This window comes from Cervus canadensis, chromosome 13, assembly GCF_019320065.1.
Source record: "Cervus canadensis isolate Bull #8, Minnesota chromosome 13, ASM1932006v1, whole genome shotgun sequence".
NCBI lineage: Eukaryota > Metazoa > Chordata > Mammalia > Artiodactyla > Cervidae > Cervus > Cervus canadensis.
In genome coordinates, this window is record NC_057398.1 from 57,370,651 (window position 1) to 57,396,321 (window position 25,671).

Sequence of the window (25,671 nt, forward strand, 5' to 3'; positions counted from 1 at the left end):
AAAGAACCTCTTGATGGGAAGTGAAAGAGGAGAGTGAAAAAGCTGGCTTAAAATTCAACATTCAAGAAACTAAGATCATGGCATACGGTCCCACTCAGTCAGTTCAGTTCAGTTCAGTCACTCAGTCGTGTCCGACTCTTTGTGACCCCATGAATCGCAGCACGCCAGGCCTCTCTGTACATCACCAACTCCCGCAGTTTACTCAAACTCATGCCCATCGAGTCGGTGATGCCATCCGGCCATTTCATCCTCTGTCGGCCCCTTCTCCTCCTGCCCCCAATCCCTCCCAGCATCAGGGTCTTTTCCAATGAGTCGACACTTCGCATGAGGTGGCCAAAGTATTGGAGTTTCAGCTTCAGCATCAGTCCTTCCAATGAACATCCAGGACTGATCTCCTCTAGGATGGACTGGTTGGATCTCCTGGCAGTCCACGGGACTCTCTTCATGGCAAATAGATGGGGAAACAATGGAAACAGTGACAGACTTTATTTTCTTGGTCTCCAAAATCACTGCAGATGGTGACTGCAGCCATGAAATTAAAAGATGCTTGCTCCTTGGAAGAAAAGCTATGACCAACCCAGACAGCATATTAAAAATGAGAGACATTACTTTGCTGACAAAGGTCTATCTAATCAAAGATATGGTTTTTCCAGTAGTCATGTATAGATGTGAGAGACGGACCATAAAGAAAGCTGAGAGCCAAAGAATTGATGCTTTTGAATTGTGGTGTTAGAGAAGACTCTTGAGAGTCCCTTGGACAGCAAGGAGATCCAACCAGTCCATCCTAAAGGAAATCAGTACTGAATATTCCTTGGAAGGACTATGCTGAAGCTGAAACTCCAATATTTTGGCCACCTGATGCAAAGAACTGACTCATTGGAAAAGACCCTGATGCTGCGAAAGATTGAAGGCGGGAGGAGAAGGGGACAACAGAGGATGAGACGGTTGGATAGCGTCACCATCTTAATGGACATGAGTTTGAGCAAGTTCCGTGTGACAGGGAAGCCAGGCGTGCTGCAGTCCGTGGGGTCACAAAGAGCTGGACACAACTGAGTGACTGAACTGAACTGAACTGAACTGAACTGAGAGCAAGTTTGTTCCCACATTTATAACAGCATTTGTATAATCTGACTTGTCCTGAGTCTCAACAGCCAACAAAAATCAGAGATGTGATGAGAGGTGTGATAAGAGATAGGGCAGATGTTCCCCTGGGGAGAAGAGCCTTTCTCTTTAATGACTTGTCAAAAGGGTAAAGGAAGGGATTGGCCAAGGATTCTCCCCATTGAGAGCAACGTCAGGCCAGCACCTGAATAATGGGGTCCACTAACAGGTCAGGAGAAACTCTGGAGAGAGGTAGCCCTGGGTGAAGCAGCTTTCACCCTCCCTGAGCTGAAGGGGGTGGAGATGGGGGAGAAGGGGAGGCGAGGAAACCAAAGAGAGATGTCCTCTTTCCCTAGAGGCAGCTCCTTATAATACAGAAATGAATTCTGGGCCTGTATTATCAGATAAGCAAATAAGCAATAGTAAATACCAGGGGACTTGATTCATAGTTAATTCAATCCACCATTGTGCCTTGTTCAGTCATGTCCAACACTTTGCGACCCCATAGACTGTAACCCTGCTAGCTCCTCTGTCCATGGGATTTCCCCAGCAAGAATCCTGGAGTGGGCTGCATTTCCTCCTCTGGGGATCTTCTCGACACAGGGATTGAACTCCTGTCTCCTGCGTCTCCTCCACTGGCAGGCAGAGTCTTTACCTGGTGAGCTATTGAGAAAGCCCACCAGATATGTCTTAATCTGTTCAATAGTAGTGTGTTTAGACACTGTGAGTGTAAAAAGGTGAATAAGCAGAAGCCTCATCCTAAGACCCTTAAAATTTAATGAGGGAAAGAGCAAATAGCCTTACCAGTATACAAGTGGAGAAAAGCAAAATTTGATGATAAAGCAAAAACAAAAGAGTATGGGAACAGAAAGCACTGGGGAAATATCTGATCTGTTCTTTAACAAGTGGGTCAGAGTTCACTAGGCAGAAGTGAAAACCGAAAAAGAGGATGCAAAAGTCGTAGACCGGTATGAATACAGGCTCAGAGGTAAAACTTGGAACCCACATGTGGGGTCTTGGGTGTATGTAGTTCGTTGGCCTTGAAACTAGGAACAATGCTCTGCATAGGGTGCTTATACCAGCTCCTCTCAGAAGAGGTAAAGCTTCTGCAGCCTTATCTCATCTTCCTTAATATCCCTGTGGAATACTGTCCTCAGGTACTTTAACCTTTCCTCACAGATTCTATCACCAAACTCTGCAACCATCTCTAGGGCTCTGTGTGGCCCTATGAGGGCAGACTTGCCCACAGCACGTTGAAGGCTGATCCACACTGGGGCAGAGGAAGGGTGGCCCATTCCCCTCTCTCAAAACTATGCTGCTCATTAATACGAGTTTTCTAGAACCCATCGACAGGGAAGGAACAGAGATGCAGATGTCGAGAACGGACTTGTGGGCACAGTGGAGGAAGCAAAGAGTGGGACAAACAAGAGGAAGAAGCATCGACATATACACATTCCCATGTGCAAATAGATAACTGGAGAGAAGTTACTGCACAACATAGGGAACCCAGCTGGATGCCCTGTGATCACCTAAAGGGGTGAGGTGGGGGAGGGGAGGAAGGTTCAAGAGCGGGGGACATATGTATAATTAGGACTGATTTGTGTTGTTGCGTGACAGAAACAAACACAACATTGCAAAGTAATTTTCCTCCAATTAAAAAAATAAATTTAAAAACACTATGTTGCTAAATTGAAAGCCTTGTGATCTTTTGATATCAAATGTCTGATATTTTCCTTCCTTTCACTGGAGGTATCTTACTAATTAACTCTAAAGTGAATACAGGATACTTCAATGCCTTCACTCTCTTCATTTGGAAAAAAATAAACAAAAATAAATACTTTTCCATCATCACAGATTGCATAAAAAATGATTTCATCTTCAAATCTGGAAACCTCCTACACTTCATAGTCAATAAAATATAATGAGACGCTAGCATAGCAAATATAGTCATATGAATTGTACTGTCTTTGTATTTGACTAATTGAATTTCATAGACTCAAAGGATAGTTTACTTCTATCTTAAGAGTGATTCTAAGATGCTATTGTTTTTTAACTAAAAAATGACCAAAAAATCAGAAAAATTGTCAGTTTTATCATATATGCTACACAGAGTGGGAAATAAGCCAATTATTTTTTTATTGTTCTTATAGGGGAACCATAGAACATGCTGAAGAAATCACAAGCTGCATTAATAAAGATCTTGGTCAATGAGCAGCCTGACTTGTTCCAATCACTGACAACACTGGGAGGGCAGACAGGCCTAAATGAGATACAAGAGTCAGTGTGGGTGTTCACCCCAGGATCTCTGCTGAAAGGTCTATCTAAAATACTTGCAAAAGGAGAAGCTGGATTAAGAGTTTAGCAATGTTCGAAATAGAGCAGTTACTTAATTGTGTGGTATAAAAAAAGAGAATAAAAGGGAAAAAAATCCACTATAGGCTAATTAACAGAAAGGAATTCCCTTAATTCCAGAGGCAATTCCCTCCGGTCTACAAAACTTAATTTGACAAGCAAGAACGCCTAGGTATAAAAGTTTGCAAAGAGCTGATGAAAGAATTAGGAGAGAAAATATGAACAAGGCAAGTCAACTTAATCTAATAAACTAATCAACAAACAAAAATTTCCATGTTATCATAAAAGTACACCTGCTCAAATATTACATATTCTATTAGACTCTAGTATTTTAATCATTATTGTAATATAGAAAATAGAAAATTTAATGTTTTGAGGGCTGAGTTATAGCCAGTTCATTTCTGATTTCATTGTCAGATGACTTAGTTATCATTAACCAACTGTAGGAATTTTTTTTAAGGTTAAGCATTTTTAAAAGCCACTCAATTGGAAATATACAAATTATTTATGTCAATTGTATATGAAATAGGATGAGATATGTTTTAAATTGGTAGTATGTATAACTGACAATGAATATTGACTAAATATAATGAATTAATGGTGAATATATAACATTTCATGATACATGTAAGTGAAATCATTGTTCCATACACCTTAAACTTACATAGTGCTATATGACATATCTCAATAAAATTGGAAAAAATGAATACTGAATAATTTTAGCCCTTCTGAAAAAATCAGGTCAACTGTCCGTCCCATTCATAAGAAAGGGTTATAAAATACTGAATATGTCCTTTTCCCTTTGTAACATAGAATAATGTAAGTTTGAGAATGAATTTGGCAATTAAGGATATCTTTTTATAATCTTCAATATGAGGAATAAAGTGTTTTCACTGTATGTATTAATAATATAAATGTCCAGATAAACCTAATATATATAGCTCATTAATACCAACAGAGGAATTTCAAAAACATCGCCTAATAATCTATCAAGATGTTTTATCTAGTAGAGTTTCGGTTAAAGAGATGTTTGTAAAATGAGTAACAACTTGAAATAGGAATTAGGCAGACCATTTATGGATGAAGACAGCTTTCGTTGAGATTTTAATGTAACCATGGCTATAAGCATTTAATATATAAAAAGTGTTTCATACTTAGAGTAAAATTCATAGCAGAAATTGAAAACTCATAAACTATTCAAGCAGCAGTATCAATAACATAAATTTCTCCCCCAGGGTGGTGATATAATATTTAAATATAAAAAATGCAAATGGCTAGACTATCTGTTCAGCTAGATAGTGAGCTTGTATTACAAACTTCTAAATTTAAATGGGAAGACCTATTTTGCCCTTCTCCTGACAGTTTTCTTAGCTTAAGAGGACTAGCATTCCCTGGATATATTATTATTATTATTAACAATCTCCAGGCAAGCTGATTCAATAACTTCATTACATCTGTGCAACTTTCCGAAACATATTTTACAGAGTTGACTTTACTTTCCTCGAGCTAATTATGGGAAACTTAACCAAAAAAAGAAAAGTCTCTACTAAAGAGATACTGAATTTAAATGCCCCAGCTACATAGCATTCACACAGGCTCTTCTTTTAATAGGCCATTTACAACATTAAATGTTTTAAGCTCAGATATTTTCAGGACTTGTATAATTGATATAAAAAAACATATAATTAAACAGAGAAATAAGGCTGTGGGAAACACTTGCACAAACTATCCTTAAGAAAGTAAGAATGAAATAAACTGCCACTAAAAAGAAAAACTTGCTAAGAAAAAATCAAATGTTCTTTGTTGAGCAGCTATTCCAAACCAGTCTGTGGATAAAGGGATTCCACGGCTAACCATACTATCAGCTCTGCGAAGCCAGGAGACATCTCTGTGTTGTTCACTGCCTGTTCTTGGCATCTAACACAGTGTCTGGCACATATTAGGCTGCAGTAATATTTGAGCAATAACTGAGTGATTAAGTTTGCAAAATGCTATGTAGTATATGACCCCTCTTAGAAGTTTACACTAAATCAAAATATATTTAAGACTGGAAAGCCCTGTAAATGCCAAAAAAAAAAAAAAAAGTTTAACTATTTCAAATATAATTTCTCCCAAGTTTATTTGATAGGATACTTATTAATATTTTCCAGACTAGAGTTCAAGAGGCAGAGTTTGGAAAATGCTGTTCTGAGTAAGAAAAAGGGAAAAGAAAGGAAAGGCTGCCCTATTGTTGGGACTGCTAGTATAATGCTAATAAAGATTAAAGAGCAGTCACACTTGACTTCATTTCCTCTTGCTTGATTTCTCTTTTAATGAGAATGATTTTTGGTGATCAAATGGATTAAAACAAAACAAATAAAACTAGTTCAAGCTCAAGTTCAATATATTTAAAAGAATGCTTGACAAGGATTGTACCAAGTGTACGGAATAAATCTTGGGCTCTTTCTTGAGGACCTTATAATCTCGAACAAGGGTCTCCAATGTCTATGTCTGGAAAGGTCAGGCAGTAACACATATTAAGCAAAAACTAAGAGTGCAAACTTTAATCAGTCATTGCCATGTGAGACCAGGGGCCTGCTGTTTCTAGATCTCCTAATTTTTAATAAAAGCCAGAAAATCTGGAATTTTAAGAGATATAATTACCATTTTAAACTACTTTTCGATCAGTGTAACTTTTTGAAAATTGCAGGGTCCAACTGTAACACACTTGGAAGCTATAAACAACTGACAAGTTTCTAGTTAACAACCTCTCTTCAGAATTTATAAATGAGCATCTCCTCTGTCAATGACTTCGAGGCTCTAACCAAGATACACTGCCTCTCAAATTAGACTCAATCATCATTAGTTATTCTTTGAAAATTGTGAGTGTACCAAAGATATACAAAAATGTCTTTAAAAGCAGAACAGTTTATATTCTGTGATATAAAGGTGGGCTTCATTGTATGTTAATTTCAGCAAGATTCTAAAATGGAGAATATAAATAAGTTAAAATTAAATTCTATTTGTTTCACCATAGATAGGGATGGGGAATAAGTGTAAATCTATGGCTGATTCATATCAATGTATGACAAAACCCACTGAAATGTTGTGAAGTAATTAGCCTCCAACTAATAAAAAAATTAAAAAAAAAAAATTAAATTCTACAAAAATGGTGCCAATATATTTATCTATATGACATTAATATTATTTCATCTTAATGAAAATAAAGGAGATCAAACCAGTCAATCTTAAAGGAAATATGCATTAGAAGCACTGATGCTTAAACTGAAGCTCCAATACTTTGGCCATCTGATGCAAAGAGCCAACTCTTTGGAAAAGACCCTGCTGCTGGGAAAGATTGAAGGCAGGAAGAGAAGGTGATGACAGAGGATGAGATGGTTGGATCGCATCACGGAGTCAATAGACATGAGTTTGAGCAAGCTCTGGGAGATGGTGAAGGACAGGGAGGCCTGGCGTGCTGCAGTCCATGGGGTCACAAAGAGTCGGATATGACTGAGCAAATGAACAACAAAATTTCATTTAATATTCTATATTTTGATATTCTAAATTTTAAAATTAAATGTAAACTTAGAATATTTCATATATGTATGCTTGCATCTGAGTCTGCAACCCCATGGGCTGTAGCCCACCAGGCTCCTCTGTTCATGGAATTTTCCGGGCAACAATACTGGAGTGGGTTCCCATCTCCTCCTCCAGGGGATCCTCCCAATCCAGGGATCAAACTCATGTCTCATCCAGTCCATGGAGTGAATTCTCTTTTCCTTTAATTTGTAAAATACCTCCTGGAATTCTTCTTTGCTTTCACCCAGTTTCCTGACTGACTCATTTTCTGCCAGACTTTGAATTAATGACTCTTACCTTAACTAGAACTATGCATTAGAATCGGTTGGGCATACATTTCAAACCCATATGCCTGCTGAGTCAAAATAGCTGTGATTGAGACTATGGAATGCATATGTATATAATTTTTAGCCTCAAGGTGATACAGGTAAGCAACCTAATTAAGAATCACTGCCCTCCACCCGATCCCTTTGGGTCTTCCCAGTGCACCAGGCCCAAGCGCTTGTCTCATGCATCCAACCTGGGCTGCCCTAACATTAAAGCAATTTCCAGGAATCTGTACTAAATCTTTTCTCTCTGTAGTCTCTCCCCTCCCTGGAAGATGCTTCCCCCACCAAGAATTTAACTATCACCTCAGATCATTTCTAAATTTTTATCTCTATAGACAGTGTTTAACTCAAGAACAGTATTTTCAAATGCTCACTAGGAATAACTACCTAGATATAGAATGCTGCTGCTAAGTCACTTAAGTCGTGTCCGACTCTGTGCGACCCCACAGATGGCAGCCCACCAGGCTCCCCCATCCCTGGGATTCTCCAGCCAAGAACACTGGAGTGGGTTGCCATTTCCTGCTCCAATGCGTGAAAGTGAAGTCGCTCAGTTGTGTCCGACTCTTAGTGACCCCGTGGACTGCAGCCTACCAGGCTCCTCCATCCATGGAATTTTCCAGGCAAGAATACTAGGCACCTCAAATAGATCTGCCCACAAATTAATGTCATATCTCAAGCCTCCACCCTATCATGCCAACAGAGCTTCTTACATTTTTTTTTCTTAAGTAAGGACATCACTATCTGACCAGTAACCTCACTCAGAAGCTATCAAGTAAAGGTACTAGAAGACCTCTTGCCTCTGCACTCCTCAACCTGAGAAAATCTTTGCTCATGGCTACACTTTCATAAGACACTGTGTTTATAATGTGATACGCTGTACCCACCCACAGTGGTCATCCATTCATTGGTTAATTAAATATGTCCATTAATTTAACATGTATTTGTTAAGCATTAACTGTGTTTTAGGCCAACAACTGGTGTGGGACAGTTTGATGATATGAATTGAGCAGAACAGATTCTCTTTCAGGAAATTTGAACTGAAAAGCTGAATTAGCTGTGGATTCTAGAGCTGGAAGGTTATGCTGAATCAGGCCTGGAGTGGCCATGAAAACTAAGGGCAAACTGAAGATTTATGGAAAAAAACTAAGGCCACAGATAAAGCCAGCCAGAAATACAGAGAAAAGTGGAGATGCCACTAGAGAGAGAAAATGACGCCCCTGCAGCCATAAGGCATCACCTTAGTCCGGCTTGTCTTTGGTTTCTATGAGACTCTTCAATGCATCTTTTAAACATATCCTTAACTTCTTGAATCATCTTGAATGGATCTTTATTCATTGCACTGAGGAAAGCCCTGAGATGCATCTATGCCCCTGACCACACCATCCACACCCAACATATCCACACATCCATATATCATGTTGGCCCCTATTTCTGATTTAGGGTTTATAGGATTCCACCTATAAATCAGTTTGCCAGCCTCTCTCTTCCCTCTACTATCACTGTCCTTGTTCCTGGGCAAGTCTTCTTTATTTCAAAACTAGACTATGGCATTGGTACCCTAAATGCTAGGACTCCCATTTCTTTACCATGGACATACTAGTAGATTGATATCTCTAAGATAATTGACCTTTTCACTCCATTGGTTAAAACACTGTGATACTTTTACACCATGTTTTATATAGTGAAGTCCAGACACTTTATCATGGTACACATGATCCTTTATACTCTGGCTCCACCTCTACCTTCCCTCTCATCTCTGCCACTTTGCATAAAGTACCAAAGCTCTGCGCTAAGCATCACTAGCCACCTCAGAAGGCAAAATGAAACCCACATGAGCTCTGCACTTGTTGACACAGAGATGGCTTTGTCCAGGCCACATCCTTCATGTCGCCTTCCTTGCTCTGCCTGGCATACTTCTGCTGAGCCTTCAAGTCTCTTCTGATCCTCAATGCACTATTGAACTAGCAAAGTCTGGGATGTATAAATGCCATTCCCATATAAGAATGTGAGTATGTCACAGAATGACAGTCTTTCTTTTACAAAAGCAATTCCACATGCCTTGTAAACTGACCGAAAGCTAAGTGGCAAAAGTTTACTTAGCGTATGTTAGCTATTGCAGTAGGGGGAATTCTTATAAAATGACAAAATCTAACTAAAAAGACTAAAGTGTGCTTTTATGATTTGTCTGATTGCATATATCAAAAGTATATGCAAGATTTTCACAATACCAGTAAAAGTATTCCAAGTTACCACCATTATGTCAAGGTCATAAATATAAACATTCTTACTTAGGTGTCTGTAAGAACAGAATTCTAGGATTCTGTGGTCACTTACTGAGAAATCCATGTTTTTTCAAGGAAACAGTGGACACAAAGAGAGCGTATTTCTCAGTGTAGAGTTGAAGTAATAAAGGACTCTTTTGTAGACAAATTCTAGAACTTCTTAATTATACACAGGCTTATTATCTGTATCCCCAGTGTTATAAAGTAGCAGAACTTCATTAGAAAAATTAAGCTGGAAAAATGAAGGCAGCACTTTGTAAATTTCCACTGGAAATTAGCTGGGAGAGGCAGAGGAATGCTGGATCAAAAGAGGGTAATCACGCTTAACCGTGCCCTAGAGCACCCACATGTGTAATACGATTTGCACAGTAAATACCTCTCCTATTACTGCTTGTTTGGAGTATTCTGTGTTAATGGGGTTAGCTAATTTAGTATTTTAACTTAAAAAGGCTCTACTGATTAACAAATGTTGCACACTGTGCTAGTAATTAAAATAAATGGAAGAGTTACAAATAAAAGTTGAATTGTCAAGAAAACATTATCTGAAAATGTATGATAATCCCTGTTTATCATAATACAATAACAGTTCAGAAAGTATGCAAATTGTAAAGGTCTAAAGTGTTGCAAAATCACACAAGTCAAAAAAGTTTTGAGATGCGTTAAATTTCCTTATCATTAGTGTTAGTGATAAATAATAAAACCAGGTCTCATCTATGTATACACCATGGTTTTTAAATGTCCTTAAAAAAAAAAGTTTAGCTCACTACTGTTCACCTAGTCTGAATAATGAAGGTAGCATAATATGCTACTCCAAAATGGGCCACTTTGGCCAAGGGTTATTTTGAGCTAAAACCTCTTAAAAACAACAGGTACAAGAAAAGCGAACTTACTCTCTCTTTTTCCCCTAAAACCAGGAGATTACACTCCCACATGAAAGACGCCTTTCCTAAACCAGGAGGAAAGAAACATTCCTCTCACCAGACATGTGAAGTCACAGCATAGAGAATTCTGTACAAACAGACCTTGTTAAATAACTTTTATCTTCCTTTGGACTCCCCATATATTTTTGTTATTTTTTACAATTGCTTCTCAATGCTCAACTCAATATAAAAGAACATAAGGTTTGCCACTTCTTTGGGTGTTCATTGTCTTTATGAGGGCTATTGTAAAACCTCTACTAAATAAATCTTTATGCTTCTCTCCTTTTAATCTGTTTTCAGTTCAGTTCAGTTGCTCAGTCATGTCCGACTCTTTGAGACCCCATGAACCGCAGCACGCCAGGCCTCCCTGTCCGTCACCAACTCCCAGAGTCCACCCAAACCCATGTCCATCAAGTCGGTGATGCCATCTAACCATCTCATCCTCTGTCGTCCCCTTCTCCTCCTGCCCTCAATCTTTCCCAGCATTGGAGTCTTATGCCAATTTAATTCTTAGGCCCAGTTGAAGAGCCTAAGTGGACAGAAGTAAAGTTTTGCCTCTTCTGCAAAAATTATCAGAAAATTGATCCTTTTCCTTTTCATTGGACTGTCTGTACTCAGGCTCTTATGAAAGGCTACACAAGTTTAAAATATAACATTCTGGGAATTCCTTGGTGGTCCAGTGGTTAGGATTCTGAGTTTTCACTGTCAAGGGTCTGAGTTCAATCCTAGTCAAGGAACTAAGATCTAACATGATGTGACCAAAAAAAAAGAAAGAAAAAATATATATAGAGAGAGATAGATAGATGAATAATTGAGTAGCCATTCCCTTCTCCAGGGGCTCTTCCTGACCCAGGGATCAAACTCAGTTTTCCTGCAATGCAGGTAGATTCTTTACCATCTGAGCCATTAGGAAAGCCCAATATATATATTAGCCTTACAATATGATTAAATCTTGAACTTCTCTTCATAGGAAAACTCAAGCCATGGTCATATCTTTTTTTAATCCTCTAAGTGTCTACAGAAGAAGCTTGAATCCTTGGGGATCTAAGGACTTCCCTCAAATTTAGCTCAGGTTTGTAATTAATCTAAACACCAAAGTCTGATCTAGCAAGCTACCTCCTTGATTTGAAGGACACTTGTATTAGTTTTGTATTTCTGCTGTAAAAAGTTACTATCACAGACTGAGTGGCTTTAAGAGTATAAATTTATCGTCTGAAATCTCTGGAGGCCAGAAGTCTGGGGTGGGTCTAACTAAAACTCAAGTCAAGGCATGGGAGGGCTGCATCCTTTCTGGAGGCTCTAGGGGAGAGGCCATGTCTTCACCTTTGCCAGCTTTCAGAGGCCGCCAGCATCTCTTGGTTGTGTTCTCTTCTTCCATCTTCAAAACAAGCAAAGATGAGTTATCCATCTCACATTGCCTCACTCTGATCTTTCTCATAGTCAAATCTCTACTTTTGAGAACCCTTGTGATGACACTGGGCCCTCTGGATAATCCAGGATAATCTCTCCAACTTTAAATCCTGAATCACATCCACAGTCTCCTTTATCATATAAGGTAGCATATTCTCAGGTTCCTGGGATGAGGATGTGGCCTCTGTGTGAGGTCAATATTCTGTCTATCAGAGCAGAGACTAGCACCAACGTCCACTGCAATGTCCTAACTCCACTCCATGTTGGATATAGTTGTAGTCTGCATAATTACAGTCTCCTGTATTAAGCCAGGATATTTACAATTAATAGAAGGTATTAACATACAGGATCTTAGCACCGCTCATAAGTCTTTAGTGAAGTCGATATCAGCCTACATCACCTGATTCATGATCACTCCATTCCATCTCTGCTATCTTAGTGGGTAGACTAAATAAACACGACTCTGGTGATGTGGCCTTCCATTTCTTCCATTTCTTAATAATGACTTTTTTCCCTATGTCATCTAGGCAACTTGCATGGTCTCATTTCACATCTGAAAATAATCCTTTAAATGCTCTGTGAAAAACCCTAAATCAAATATGCATTGCTCTTTCCACTCTTTTTATTATTTTAAAAAATATTGATTTATGTATTATTTTTGGCTGCATTGGGTTTTAGTTGCAGCATGCAGGATCTTTGCTGTGGCATGTGGGATCTTCCATGAGGGCTCTCTAGTTGTGGCACACAGGCTCGGTAGTTTGATCCCTGACCAGGGATCGAACCCATGCCCCTTTCATTGGAAAGTGGATTCTTACCATTGGACCACCAGGCAAGTCCCTGAACTTTTTAAAAAGTAAATAAACAATTCTTTCCTATGCTTATAAGTGGATATGAGCAGACTTAGTAAACCAAGGGAGGTAGGAAACCCCTTAATGGAAACAGAAGAGGGCATGGATACAAAGCTGAATGGTAATAGCCCAGTAGCTCTGGACAGAGTGTTTCTTAGAGAACGTGGTGGCAGATTAGCTAGAGAAATAAGCCCGGATCAGATCCTGAAGGGCTTTGAGTCTTGCAATAAAGAATTAAGATTTATCCTCTAGTTGATTAAAAAAAAAAGCCACAAAAAAGCATTTAGGGGAATAATAACTTGCTGAATTTTTTCTAGTGTGGTTGTGGCAGATGCACTGCATGGGCAGACCAGATGAGATTTATAGCATTTAAAAGAAGAAATTACAAGTCCTAAACCAAATCAATAGTGAAAAGGAAAAGAGGAGCTGGATTTGAGAGATACATAAAAGGTAGAACAGACAGGATTTGGGAACCAACAGAATTCTGGAGAGGGATAACAAGGTAACTCACAAGTCTCTACTCGGGTAGAGAGGTGGTGCTGAAATACACTCTCAAGACAAGAAGAAGCAGGCCAACATGGGGTCTACTGAGTTTGGGACATCTGGAGGAGACACAAACAAAGATGGCAGTTGAAAATATACATAAGGAAGGTAGGAAAAAGATTTTTGAGACTTAGAGTGGAAACCATGGTCACATGGTTATAGTTGAAGTCTCTCAAACAGAAGCATCACTCAGAGAGATTATGTATAGAAAGGAGAAGGAAGTAAAGAGAAATAGTTGACTGTTGAATCCTGCCCTCACCTTAGTTCCACCTCTCACCAGGAGAATTGCAGTATTATCCTAGTGGGTTTCCTTTTCTCCAGCATATTTCTTCTCAAATACATCTGTCTCACAGTCAATAAATTCATATTATTTTCATAACATCCTCTTACTCAGAAGCCTTAAATAGTTCTCCATTATCTACAAATAAATCCTCAAATCCTTGGCCCTGAAGCCTTCTAAAATTTTCCTTTCTATGCCTCTCACATAAAAATGAGTTCCTGTCATGAATCAGCCATGGGTGTACATGTCAATGTATGGCAAAAACCACCACAATATTGTAAACTAATTACCTTCTAATTAAAATAAATTAATTTTTTAAAAATGAGTTTCTGTCAAATTGATCTTCTCATTTTTTCCCATACTATCAACCTACTTTTTATCTTTCTACTATCTTTTATCTTCCTATATATCTTTTATCTTCTATTTTTATCTTTCTATCTATCTACTACTTTCTCTTCTTTTCTCTGTCAAAATTTTAACCCTTTCCACAGAACCCATTAAGTTCCTTTTCTGTGAAGAATACCTTCCTAGATTATCAGAGAATAGAGAAAATTCTACATTAAAAAAAAAAATCATGGCACTTACTCTCTTTAACATATGCTTGACTATTTTCAAGTGCTTACTTCTCTAGAACTTCATTAGGTTTTTCAGTTCAGTTTAAAGCTAGAAGCACAGAAGTTTCATGAAGAGTAGAGACTTGGTCTATTTAATTCAGTGGTATACTCCAAGAGCCTAGAACTATTCCTGACAGGCAAACATTTGTTGAATCTATAAATACTCCTTTACATGTCTTATGCTATCTGAGAGCTTCTCACATAAAGGTTACTGAGCAATTATTTACTAATTGCTTATTTAATTTCTTGACTTCATAAAAATAGATATGTGAACAAGGAAAATCATTTTCTCCTAGAAGGCATGAGAAAAATAGAGTTTGTTTAGTAATAAGAACAGATAAAGTTTTTAAATGACTTCCAAAAAAAACCCCTCCATACTCCATATATACAATATTATTGTCCCACTTTCTATGTTTATTTTAAAGAATATATTAAAGAATGCGACCTTAATTGAAAATACAGTCTTTGTGGGTTTTATAAGATGAGATCATACTGGAGTTGGAAGGGCCTTTAATTCACTATGACTGGTGTCCTTACAAAAAGGGTAATATGGACAGACACATACATATGAAGAATATATATGTGAAGAAGGCAGCAGAGATCAGGGTGCTATTTCTACTGATACAAGTCAAGGACCACCAGAGATTACCAGTCATCACCAGAAGCTAAGGGAGAGACTGGGACAGAAGAAATCACTCCTGCTGAGAACTGGACCCAGGACTTCCGCCTCCAAAACTGTGATACAATAAATTTCTGTTGTTTAAGCCATCTAGTTTACAGTAGTTTGTTATGGCTGCCCTAGCAAACTAGAAGCTTAATGAGAAATCTTCTATGTCTGGTCTCTGAAGAGCTCTGCTCATGGTCCTCCTTAATTTCTGGTTCTTAGGGCAAGTAGATGAAACCCATCCTATCTATGCCATCTGTGATTTCCTACTCACATATTTTGATGTCTTAGATGCAGAACTATTATGCTTGGAGCAGACACCAAAGCATGATGATAATTATCTTCTATTAAGACTCTCATATGTTCTTGGCATACTCATTATCTCATTCCATCCTCATTACAATGTTTAAGATAATATTTCTCTGCCCATTTTACAGACAGGGAAATAGAGGCTCAGACTGTCTAAATTACTTACCCAAGATTATATACTGCTGTTGTGTAATGGAGTCAAGATTTGAGCTCATACAGATCTAGTCCCAAAGCCCATCTTTCTACTCTTACCACAGTGCAATTTTCACAATGATATGAAAATGAAACAGTTAAATGTATCAAGTCCTCCGATAAATGCCACTTTTTGAATCCCTAAGATTAGAAATGGAAAGTTTCATTTTCCCAGTTTGGATAGAGGGGTCCCAGTTAAGGTCCTTGGATGACAAAGGCATCACCCTTACAGATAAAATTGGTAAAGTGGGGGGAAAGAAAAAAGGATTTTCTGCATTAAAAAAAAAACAAAACTATGCATCTCTGTGATAAGAGTAGACTTTTGGCCTAATTTCTATCCCAGAATTATTATCTTAAAGACATAAAACCTAAATTTCTAATATTTCTTTTGCCTCACAAGATACAATTAAGTTATGTAGAATGTGGAAACCAAAATGGTTTCAAAAGAAGCTACAAAACAATAGTTTCAGTTCTCTAAAGTTTGCATGCTCCTTCGCTCCTTCATAAATGGTTTCCAAAAGAAAGAAGCTACAAAACAATAGTTTCAGTTCTCTGAAGTTGAAGTTCGCACGCTCTGTCGTGTCCAACTCTTTGCAACCCCATGTACTGCAGCCCACTAGGTTCCTCCCTCCAGGTTCCTCTTCTCTAAGCAAGAATACTGAAGTTCTCTGAAAAAGTGGATTATTCATAGGCTGGTTGTTAAAACCCATTACTAAGCTTTTTGCTAAAAATATGATAGCTTCAAATTGATAGGTAATTTCTTTAATATTCCCAACTTAGTTTGTCCCTGATTGGTTGGTTATCCTAAAAGCACTTTTCAATCTGCAAGTTTCAGAGTAAATGGTCGTTAGCAACACTACAGAGGTTGAAAATGTTTACAAGTATTCCACAGAAAGTACAAGTTGAGCATCTTTCTTTGGGGATGACATTGATATCTGCTCTTTCTAGGTTTATCAAGGAAAATACTAAGAAAGGACACTTGAATATGTTTGATATACAATAATTTCTGTAGAAATATCAGTATGGTTGGGTTTCCCAGGTGGCTCAGTGGTAAAGAATCTGCCTGCCAATGCAGGAGACGCAGGAGACATCAGTCTGATCTCTAGGTTTAGAAGATCGCCTGGAGAAGGAAAAGGCAACCCACTCCAGTATTCTTGCCTGGGAAATCCCATGGACAGAGGAAGGAGCCTGGTGGGCTACGGTCTATGGGGTCAAAGAGTCGGACATGACTTAGCAACTAAAACAATATGTGTAGTCAGTTATTTGTTCGAGAAGTGAATGTTATTTCATAAACCTTGGCATTACTGAAAATAGAAAATAATTCTGAATAATATAACTCTAGATATTCATCACTAAATCACGTATTTTTCTTGGCCGAGTCTGAGCAGCATTAATCTTCTATAGTCTCTTTACTAAAAGAAATCTACCACCCCGAAATAATTGGGGGAAAAGTGTTTATTATTTTTTATTCATTATATGTTGGGTAATATTCAATTATTGAAAGAATCTGCTGAATGCTCTACAGCAAATATCTCACTTCAAGTAATCACTATAAAATGAGAAACTTTATGAAAATTACTTGAGATGCTTGTCATTTTATCTTTCATATGAGTTTATTCAAAATTATGTAGCTTTCAAGAGTCTCTTTAGAAATGCATGATTAAAATAAAACATATTATATATCCCTTTTGACTGATAAAACTATCCAAAATCCACTGTGCTGGATAAGAGGCAATTCTAGTTTCTTTATATGCCAAAGCACACTTTGTAATATATTTTGGAATAATCATTTTATAAATTATTATTATATAACATGTAATATGATTAGTACATATTATATAAGTAAGCAACTGCAGCATATATTATGTAGTTAACTTACCTAATTATTTATAATACATTATATTAAGTTATAATAATTAAAATAATTTAAATTACAATAATATAATAATTGCCTTTTATTATTTATTATACATAATGGTAAACTATTATTATAAGATATTATAAAAATAATTTCAAGATACTTTATAGAATAATAATAATTTTAAAAAGCTTTTCTAGATTTTAAATGGTCTTTTTATAAATTCCATATAACTACTGATGACAAATACCTGAAGTGAGAGGAAGTACTTTGGAGAAAGATATATGAATTGAGACATAAATCAATGATGCTAATATAATAATTTAAAATTGTATATGCTCTTAGATTGTCCTTTATCTTTCTCAATCATCTTCTTCACTGTAAAGAAACTAAACTCTTACAATGCACCTGACTTATTAAAATGACAATTTCATATCAATGTATCAAAATAAAATTTAGCTCACTTTAAGAAAAATGTTTTTGTTCTGTTGGATCTAATTTTAGAAACAGCAGAAATATGAATATTTTCACTGGATAATGAAGGAAATTATCCTCACAGATACATGGAAAGTGATCACTTATCCCCTTAAAATGCCATTCAATCTTTTCTTTCTTCCCCTGAGCAATATATATGTATTTGCATAATATATGTGTGTATAAAATTAACATTGTCATCAATACCAACACTTGCATATTGAAAAATGGATGTCTCTGAATATGTCAGGGGTGGTTTTACCTTTTAACACAAATAAAAGGTTAGCAAATAGAAAATATTTCTAAAAACTTAAGGGATCAAATATGGTACAGTTACTTCTTTTAAGCTAAGAACTTACATATTGTCATTCACATTTCGCGCACTTTCCTGCTTCTGGAGCTGTGCTCTGGCCTCGGTTAGCCCATCGATGGGTTCTGCCACTCGCAGTGTCGGTTCCAGAGGCTTGTAGCGCTGTTCCAATACTTCCGAGATGTCGCGGAATGGTCCCTGACAAGACAGGAGGACGTAACTATTTTATGATTTATGATCAAGCCTACTGAATATCTACAAAGAAAAGCAAGTAGCATTTTATTTACTAAATTATTTTCATTTTTATTTATGTATTTTTTTTAAATTCTTCCTGACATTTTATTAGTTTTTTTTTTTAACAATATTGCAGTGGTTTTTGCCATACATTGACATGAATCAGCCATGGATTTACATGTGTTCCCCATCCCGATCCCCCCTCCCGCCTCCCTCTCCAAGACCCTAAATTATTTTTAAAGATGAACTTATTCTTGTCTGAATTAGGAAACACATGAGGTAAGAGCATCTCATCCTCAAGAAAGTGAAGTCGCTCAGTCGTGTCCGACTCTTTGCAACCCCAGGGACTGTAGCCCCCCAGGCTCCTCGGTCCATGGGATTTTCCAGGCATGAATACTGGAGTGGGCTGCCATTTCTTTCTCCAGGGGATCTTCCCGACCCAGGGATTGAACCCAAGTCTCCCGCATTATAGGCAGACGCTTTACCATCTGAGCTACCAGGGAAACGTTCAGACAAGTTCAAGTGATTATATTAAAAATGTTTGAAATAGGCAGAATTTCCCCTACTTACAAGTTTTCATACAAGAATTAGTTAACTTGCAGTTATAAAAGTTGCTTTGTTTTCTAATTTTAAAAAGTCCATTTCTCATAATTTAAAAAGAATTTGCTCCCTTTTTGAGTAAGCAAAAATAGTAGGAAAGATTCTTGGGCACAGCTTTCAAACAGATAGAAATAGGATGGCAAGTTTTTTTTTTATTAAAATAAAGTTTTTAGGCGAATGCCAAATCTTAAACTTGGTGACCTCCCTCCAAATATGGAAGGGCCATATTTTAAATCATTTTAAGTGTTTTTATATAAAATTTTAAATTTTATTGCTTAATAATTGTTGGATCTAATTTTAGAAGAATCAGAAATATGAATAATTTCACTGGATAATGAAGGAAATTATCTTCACAGATGCATGGAAAGTGGTCATTTATCCCCTTAAATAATTTTATTTAGTCACAAATAAAATATTTGTGATTTGTCATAGAATGGGACAAATATATAGCAAAGTCCTTAAGCTGCAATGGTATGAAGTGATTTACACCATATTGCACCTTTAAATTAGCAGTTACTTACAGTAGTTACTAGAAGCTACTGGTTGTCTAGTTAGTATCATATGAAACACACTACAAAACAGAAGCAGCTCAAGATGGTGCTGTGCAATCGATTACATTTTGTTTTCACTACCATTGTTGTGCGGAAGTGATATAAAATGGACAAAGATTTCTAGTCATATCCCTTATCCTTAAAGATCTCTTCTTTAAATAGGTTATCACTAACAAGACACAGCTGGAGTTACTGCAAGCACTGAGTGAAGACTGTGGGGCTAATAAAAAGAAATGATTCACGCCTCATTTATGTTCACTTATGTTTTACATTAATAGAAACCAATAATAGGAACCAGTTACCATAAAAGTCATGGACCGTAAATAACACAAATGGCAAATAAGTATCATCTAGTACTTTTCACAGCTGGACAGGAGGATTGCTATATTTGAAAGTAGTTAATGGATTTTTATTGGAACTTTACTTTTTAAAGATACAGTAACATGATGACAAGTTCACAATTAAGAACTCAAATAAGGGTATTGTTTAGATTTTTAATCCTCCACTTGACAAATTCTGTGATTTGAACAATATTTGGTTGTGCTCTCAGGGGCAAATTACTTCTCTAGACCCTTTCTCTTCAAATGTTCAGGTGGAATAATAACTATCTCACAAAATTGCTCTTGAGATAATGCAAGACAATATAAGTAACACTCAGCATTGTACTTAGAACATATTAATAATAAATACACTAAAATTGTAATACTAGCTTAATTATTATTATTCTACTACTCCTAGTTTTGAGAGAAGTTTGAAAAAGATTTTGAACAATGGTAGCATCTAATATATAAACAAAAAGCCAAGGCTATGACTTTGAAGGAACTGGTGTTCACAAGGGGTAAAGTCTTTTTGGTGGTTAAATCCCGCCTTCTGACCTTTGTTGATGTATCAATGCAATACATACCCATTTGGAGGCCTATTCTACTACTCTTCTGGAACTTGCTCTTCCCAACAAGATTAGGAAATAAAAGAGGAGAAATTTTACTTAAGCAAAATTTAGAATAAAAATAGACCCACTCTTCTTTTCTCATTCACTAGAATCTTCAGGACCACAGTTCTTAATAATGTCCATCTTTCTATGTGTTTCGGTGCCTGGTCCATACGTGTATATCTTAGACAATTAATACCTTGCCTTTGAGCTTAATAGACTACCTTCCTGGTTAGCATACTTGACAGCTACTTTCAAGGTTCTCTTGTGCCAAGGCTTCTACTGACTTGTGTTTTTGTTGACAGGCTCTTTTAGACCTCAAGGGATCACTTGTACCAATCATACTTGGAGTGAGATGGCATCCCAAATTTCAGACAAAACTTCAAACGTCAGCTTCTCTCATTGTACTCATTTACAAATACTCAATCCTAGAATGTGTAGACCATTCAGGATTCAACCTGAACCTGCAAGTCTTCTTGGACTCTTAGCTATAACTCTCCAATATTTGAGAATGTGAGTCCAATTATAAGTCAAATAAATTTGTCTACATTTTTAATAACCCACATTACTTTATAGTCATCTTATATTTATAAATTTTTCTCAAAGCTTAAATAATAGTGAAAAAAATTTAACTTGTTATTATTGTCTCATACATCTAAGAAATTCACCTCACAAGTACAGACAGACTGTCAGAGTGTAAATATTATTATTTGGACTGTAGCATATAGAATCTCGTATGTCCCCAGTCACACATGTACATTTTTATGATAAGAAAGTACAGGAAATTGGTTTCCCATCCTGTGAAAACAGGACAGGAGAGAAGGCGGGGTGGGGGGGAAGCAAGAAAGGAAGGGAGTAAGAAGAAGTCAAAGATGATAAGAGAGAAGGTGGGAAGAGAAGATGAGTGAAGAAAGAAAGTGAAAGGAAAATAAGAGAAAGAAGGAAAAGAATGTATGATGGGGGTCGGGGGGAGAATCAGGGGTAAGAAGGAAGGTGATGGGAAAAGAAGGAAAGGGAAAGGAAATTACTAGCAGGGGTAATTATTTTGTTGTATGTTAGATAAATGTATTCTATGATTATGTGCACGTGTGTACACCTATATATGTATATGTGTATGTACATACACATATATAAAATCAAATCTTCCATACAGATGTGTATTCCATATATATAAGAATGTATATCTTTATGTAAATGTATATATATTTTCCATGTATCTTCATATATATACCTCCGTGGTACAGTAAGAAATATTTGGTCTTTGTCCCTGGTTCCTGACATAGAGCTCCTAAAATCTTTGCAATTTCCCAATGACAGGAGTATCGTTTGTTGCTCATGGCAAGATTACACTTAAGTTTATGCTAATACGATGACTTAGGCTGGAGCCCCTAAGTCTCTCAGCCTCCGGATGCCACCGGTCACCAGAAAGACCAAGTGACTGGCAGACTGGCACTTCCAGCCCCACTTGTGATCTCCAGGGAAGGGAGTGCTGTAGGGACTGAGTGAGGAGAGACAGGAAAACAACCACGAACCATGTGAGTGACCTTGGGAGAGGATCTCCCTACCCTCCTCTCCTCCCACCCGCTGCTGAGCTCTGATATGAAATTACAGCCCCAGCTGGCACCCTGACTGCAACTTCATGAGAGGTCTTCAGTCAGAGGCACTCACCTAAGCTGTACCTGCAACGCTGACCCACGGAAACTGAGAAAAGAAACGTGTGTGTTGGTTGATGCCATCAGACTTTGCAGTAACTTGTACAGTGATGGATACACAGGGGCAAGTCGGTAGCAGTTCTGGAAGCCTGGCTGCATGAACCAGAGTCAGTCCATTTCCGGGTGGATGCTTCCTGGTGGCAGTTGTCTAGTCCAGTTTAAATAGTGGTGGGGGCGGGAAGAGCAACAGAAGTGGTGTTCTCTGGGACTTTCAGGACAGTGACAATCATCAAAACTCACCCCATTCCACCCTTTAGACCTAGAAAGTCATTGACTGATCCTGCTATATCCTACTTAATCCATAGTGAAGATATCTTTGTCTTTGCTTGAATTTTGCATTGTTGGGGGCCCCCTCTAATTCTCCAAGTTATACTTTTTCAGTGACTCCCATCCAAATTAGGTTGATAATTATATATGATTACATGAACCATCAGGCTTCCCCAGTGGCTCAGCAGTAAAGAATCCACCTGGAATACAGAAGAGGCAGGAGACATGGATTCGATTCCTGGGTCAGGAACATCCCCTGGAGGAGGGCATGGCAACCCACTCCAGTATTCTTGCCTGGAGAAACCCATGGACAGAGGAGTTTGGCAGGTTCCTAGTCCATAGGGTTGCATAAAGTTGGCCATGACTGAAGCAACTTGGTATGCACACATCTACAAGAACCACCAGATGAGAGGCTGATGATATATAGGATTTTACCAGCAACAACACGTTATAACAAATGCCATTACCACAGTATTGTCACATAAAAGAGATACATTCTAGCCCCAAATTCTATGTGTTATTTTCACAGTCAGAACAATAAAATTCAGTACCAAGGAAACATTTGAAGAGTTCTTTGGTATATATTTAAAATGCACTTCATTTTTATTATTTAAAATTAGATTTGGGGGAATTATCTGGCAGTCCGGTGGCTAGGACTCAGTGGTATCACTGCCAAGGGCCCAGGGTCAATCCCAGATCAGGAAATAAGATCCCACAAGCTGCACGTCATGGCCAAAAAAAAATAATAATAAATTATTCAGAAAAAAATCATTTTCCTTTCTATTCACAAAGACAAAACAAAACACAATAACTAGAAAAAAAAACAAAAAACAAACAAACAAACAAAAAAACCCACACACACAGAAAGAATACGATCACTGGGACAATTCTTAGGTAAGATTAATGAGTACCTGACAGCGTTTCCGGTCAATAGGGGGCAGAATTCCAGACCGAGGAAAGGACCGGGCGCTGGTGCAGGCCAGCCAGTTGCTGAGGCTGACGCAGGGCTTCCGCTTCAGGTTAGGGCCTCGGTGCGTTAGAGGCTTCGCCTTCTGGAGCCTCAGCTCCCATGGGTCAGGATCTTTTCTGAACGGTGAATTATATATTCCTGGAATCTAAAGCAGAACCACATCATTTTGATTTTATCTTTCATCTTCACATAAAATAAAGGGAAGATAAAGTTGTAACCGGACAAAGTTGACTATTTTAAACTACAGAAGAGGTGGACTTCAGATTCATCTAAGTGAAAGAAAGACCCAGAGGGATGGGATGGGGAGGAAAGTGGGAGGGGGGTTCAGGATGGGGAACACATGTACATCCATGGCTGATTCATGTCAATGTATGGCAAAAACCACTACAATATTGTAAAGTAATTAGCCCCCAACTAATAAAAATAAATGAAATACATTTCAATACATTGAAATTCATGTCAATGTATGGCAAAAACCACTACAATATTGTAAAGTAATTAGCCTCCAACTAATAAAAATAAATGAAAAAAAAAAGTGTTAGTCGCTCAGTAGCTCAGTTGCGCAGTGTTGGACTCGTTGGGACCCCGCCACACTTCTTTGTCCATGGGATTCTCCAGGCAAGAATACTGGAGTGGATTGCCAGTCCATTTCCAGGGGATCTTCCTGATACAGGGATCAAACCCAGGTCTCTTGCACTGCGGGCAGATTCTTTACCTTCTGAACCACAGGGAAGTCCAATTTGTCTAAAGAGATTTCAAAAGATCCTTTGTCTCCAGGCCAGCAGTTTCAGAACCATTCATGGTTGAAAACTAAATACACTAAGAACAACTGAGCTATAGTTTCTGCCACACATGACATATTTGACATAATTGTACCTGAGAAAAAAATAACAGAAAGACCTTAAGGCATTCATGTTGTTTTTCTAACCATTAACTATGTATATGTATATTTAACCATCTCTAGAAGTCATACATTCACATACAAACTCAAATCTATAATGTTTGAACCAGTTTCAGGTACAAAGTATGAACTTAATAAATATTTGATTATTTGAATGATTATTCACTATACAACCTAACTAATGGTAGTCATTTTAAGTTCTTTAAAATAATAATGTAAATGGTATATATGTAAAAATACATATGCATGTACATATATGTGTATATATATGTGTGTGTGTTTGTGTTTATGTATATAATCATTCAAAATAATATCCTATTTTCTTATTATTGGAATATAATTGCTTTACAATATTGTGTTAGTTTCTGCTATACAACAAAGTGGATCAGCTATATGTATACATCCTTTATTTAATGAGTTGTATCCACATGGTTCTATAATGTAACATTACCCTTATTGTTTTATGACTGGCCTTGTCTCACTCTGCATCAAAATAGTCAACACTTATTTAATACAGTTCCTATTATGCAAGTGGTTCCATAGATGTACATGGAATAAAGGTTAAATTCAAGTTTATAGTCCATCTTCTGAAAATTCAATGATGTTTGAATACACAAACCTTATAGAGCTATAGTTTTTACTCCTTTCATATATACAAATGCATATTCATGAAAAAAACCTATAGTTTAAAGGACAGAATGACTTGTTTGGTTGTTCTGTAGACATTCAACATAAAGAATGTATAAATTTAGCCTGTTTTTCCTAAAAATGTGCTTTTCTCTTAAGCCACTATCAGATTCATAAATATTTCTAGTTGTTATATTTACCTCTTCAGAATAAGCAAGTCTAAAAGTAGTATGATTAACTACAGTAGTTGCCTTTGAAGAGCTGTCCTGGGGGATAGGATATTTTTATATTTCATAAAATAAAATATATTTTATTTTATATTTCCAGTCTAACTCTTCAGTAAGTATTAACCTGTGTGTGTGTGTGTGTGTGTGTTCAGTCGTGTCCACATGGCCTATAACCATGCCAGGCGAACGCATGGACTATAACCTGCCAGGTTCCTCTGTCCATGGAGTTTTCCAGGCAAGAATACTGGAGTGGGTTGCCATTTTCTACTCCAGGGAATCTTCCTGACCCAGGGATCAAACCTGCATCTCCTGCATAAACATGAGGATGCTTAGCCCATATTAACCTCTATCTAATTTTGAACTGTGGTGTTGGAGAAAACTCTTGAGCGTCCCTTGGACTGCAAGGAAATCCAACCAGTCCATCCTAAAGGAAATCAGTCCCGAATATTCATTGGAAGGACTGATGCTGAATCTGAAGCTCCAATACTTTGGCCACCTGATGTGAAGAGCTGATTCATTGGAAAAGACTCTGATGCTGGGAAAGATTGAAGGCAGGAGAAGAAGGGGACAACAGAAAATGAGATGGTTAGATGGCATCACCGACTCA

The 25,671-nt window shown here is 37.5% G+C and overlaps 1 protein-coding gene across 6 annotated transcripts in view; it reads right to left on the reverse strand.

Annotated features, from left to right (window-relative positions):
• Positions 1-25,671, reverse strand: part of SPATA17 (spermatogenesis associated 17) — a 241,485-nt gene that overhangs the window by 68,772 nt on the left and 147,042 nt on the right. For 5 of the 6 annotated variants that reach the window (XM_043486168.1, XM_043486169.1, XM_043486170.1 and 2 more), the window contains 2 exons: positions 23,251-23,454; positions 18,097-18,245 (listed from right to left, as the gene is read on the reverse strand). In XM_043486168.1, the coding sequence (XP_043342103.1) occupies positions 18,097-18,245; positions 23,251-23,454 (353 nt within the window). Of the gene's footprint in view, positions 1-13,314; positions 13,406-18,096; positions 18,246-23,250; positions 23,455-25,671 lie in introns of all 6 variants that reach the window. The other variant, XM_043486171.1, reaches the window with a different exon arrangement.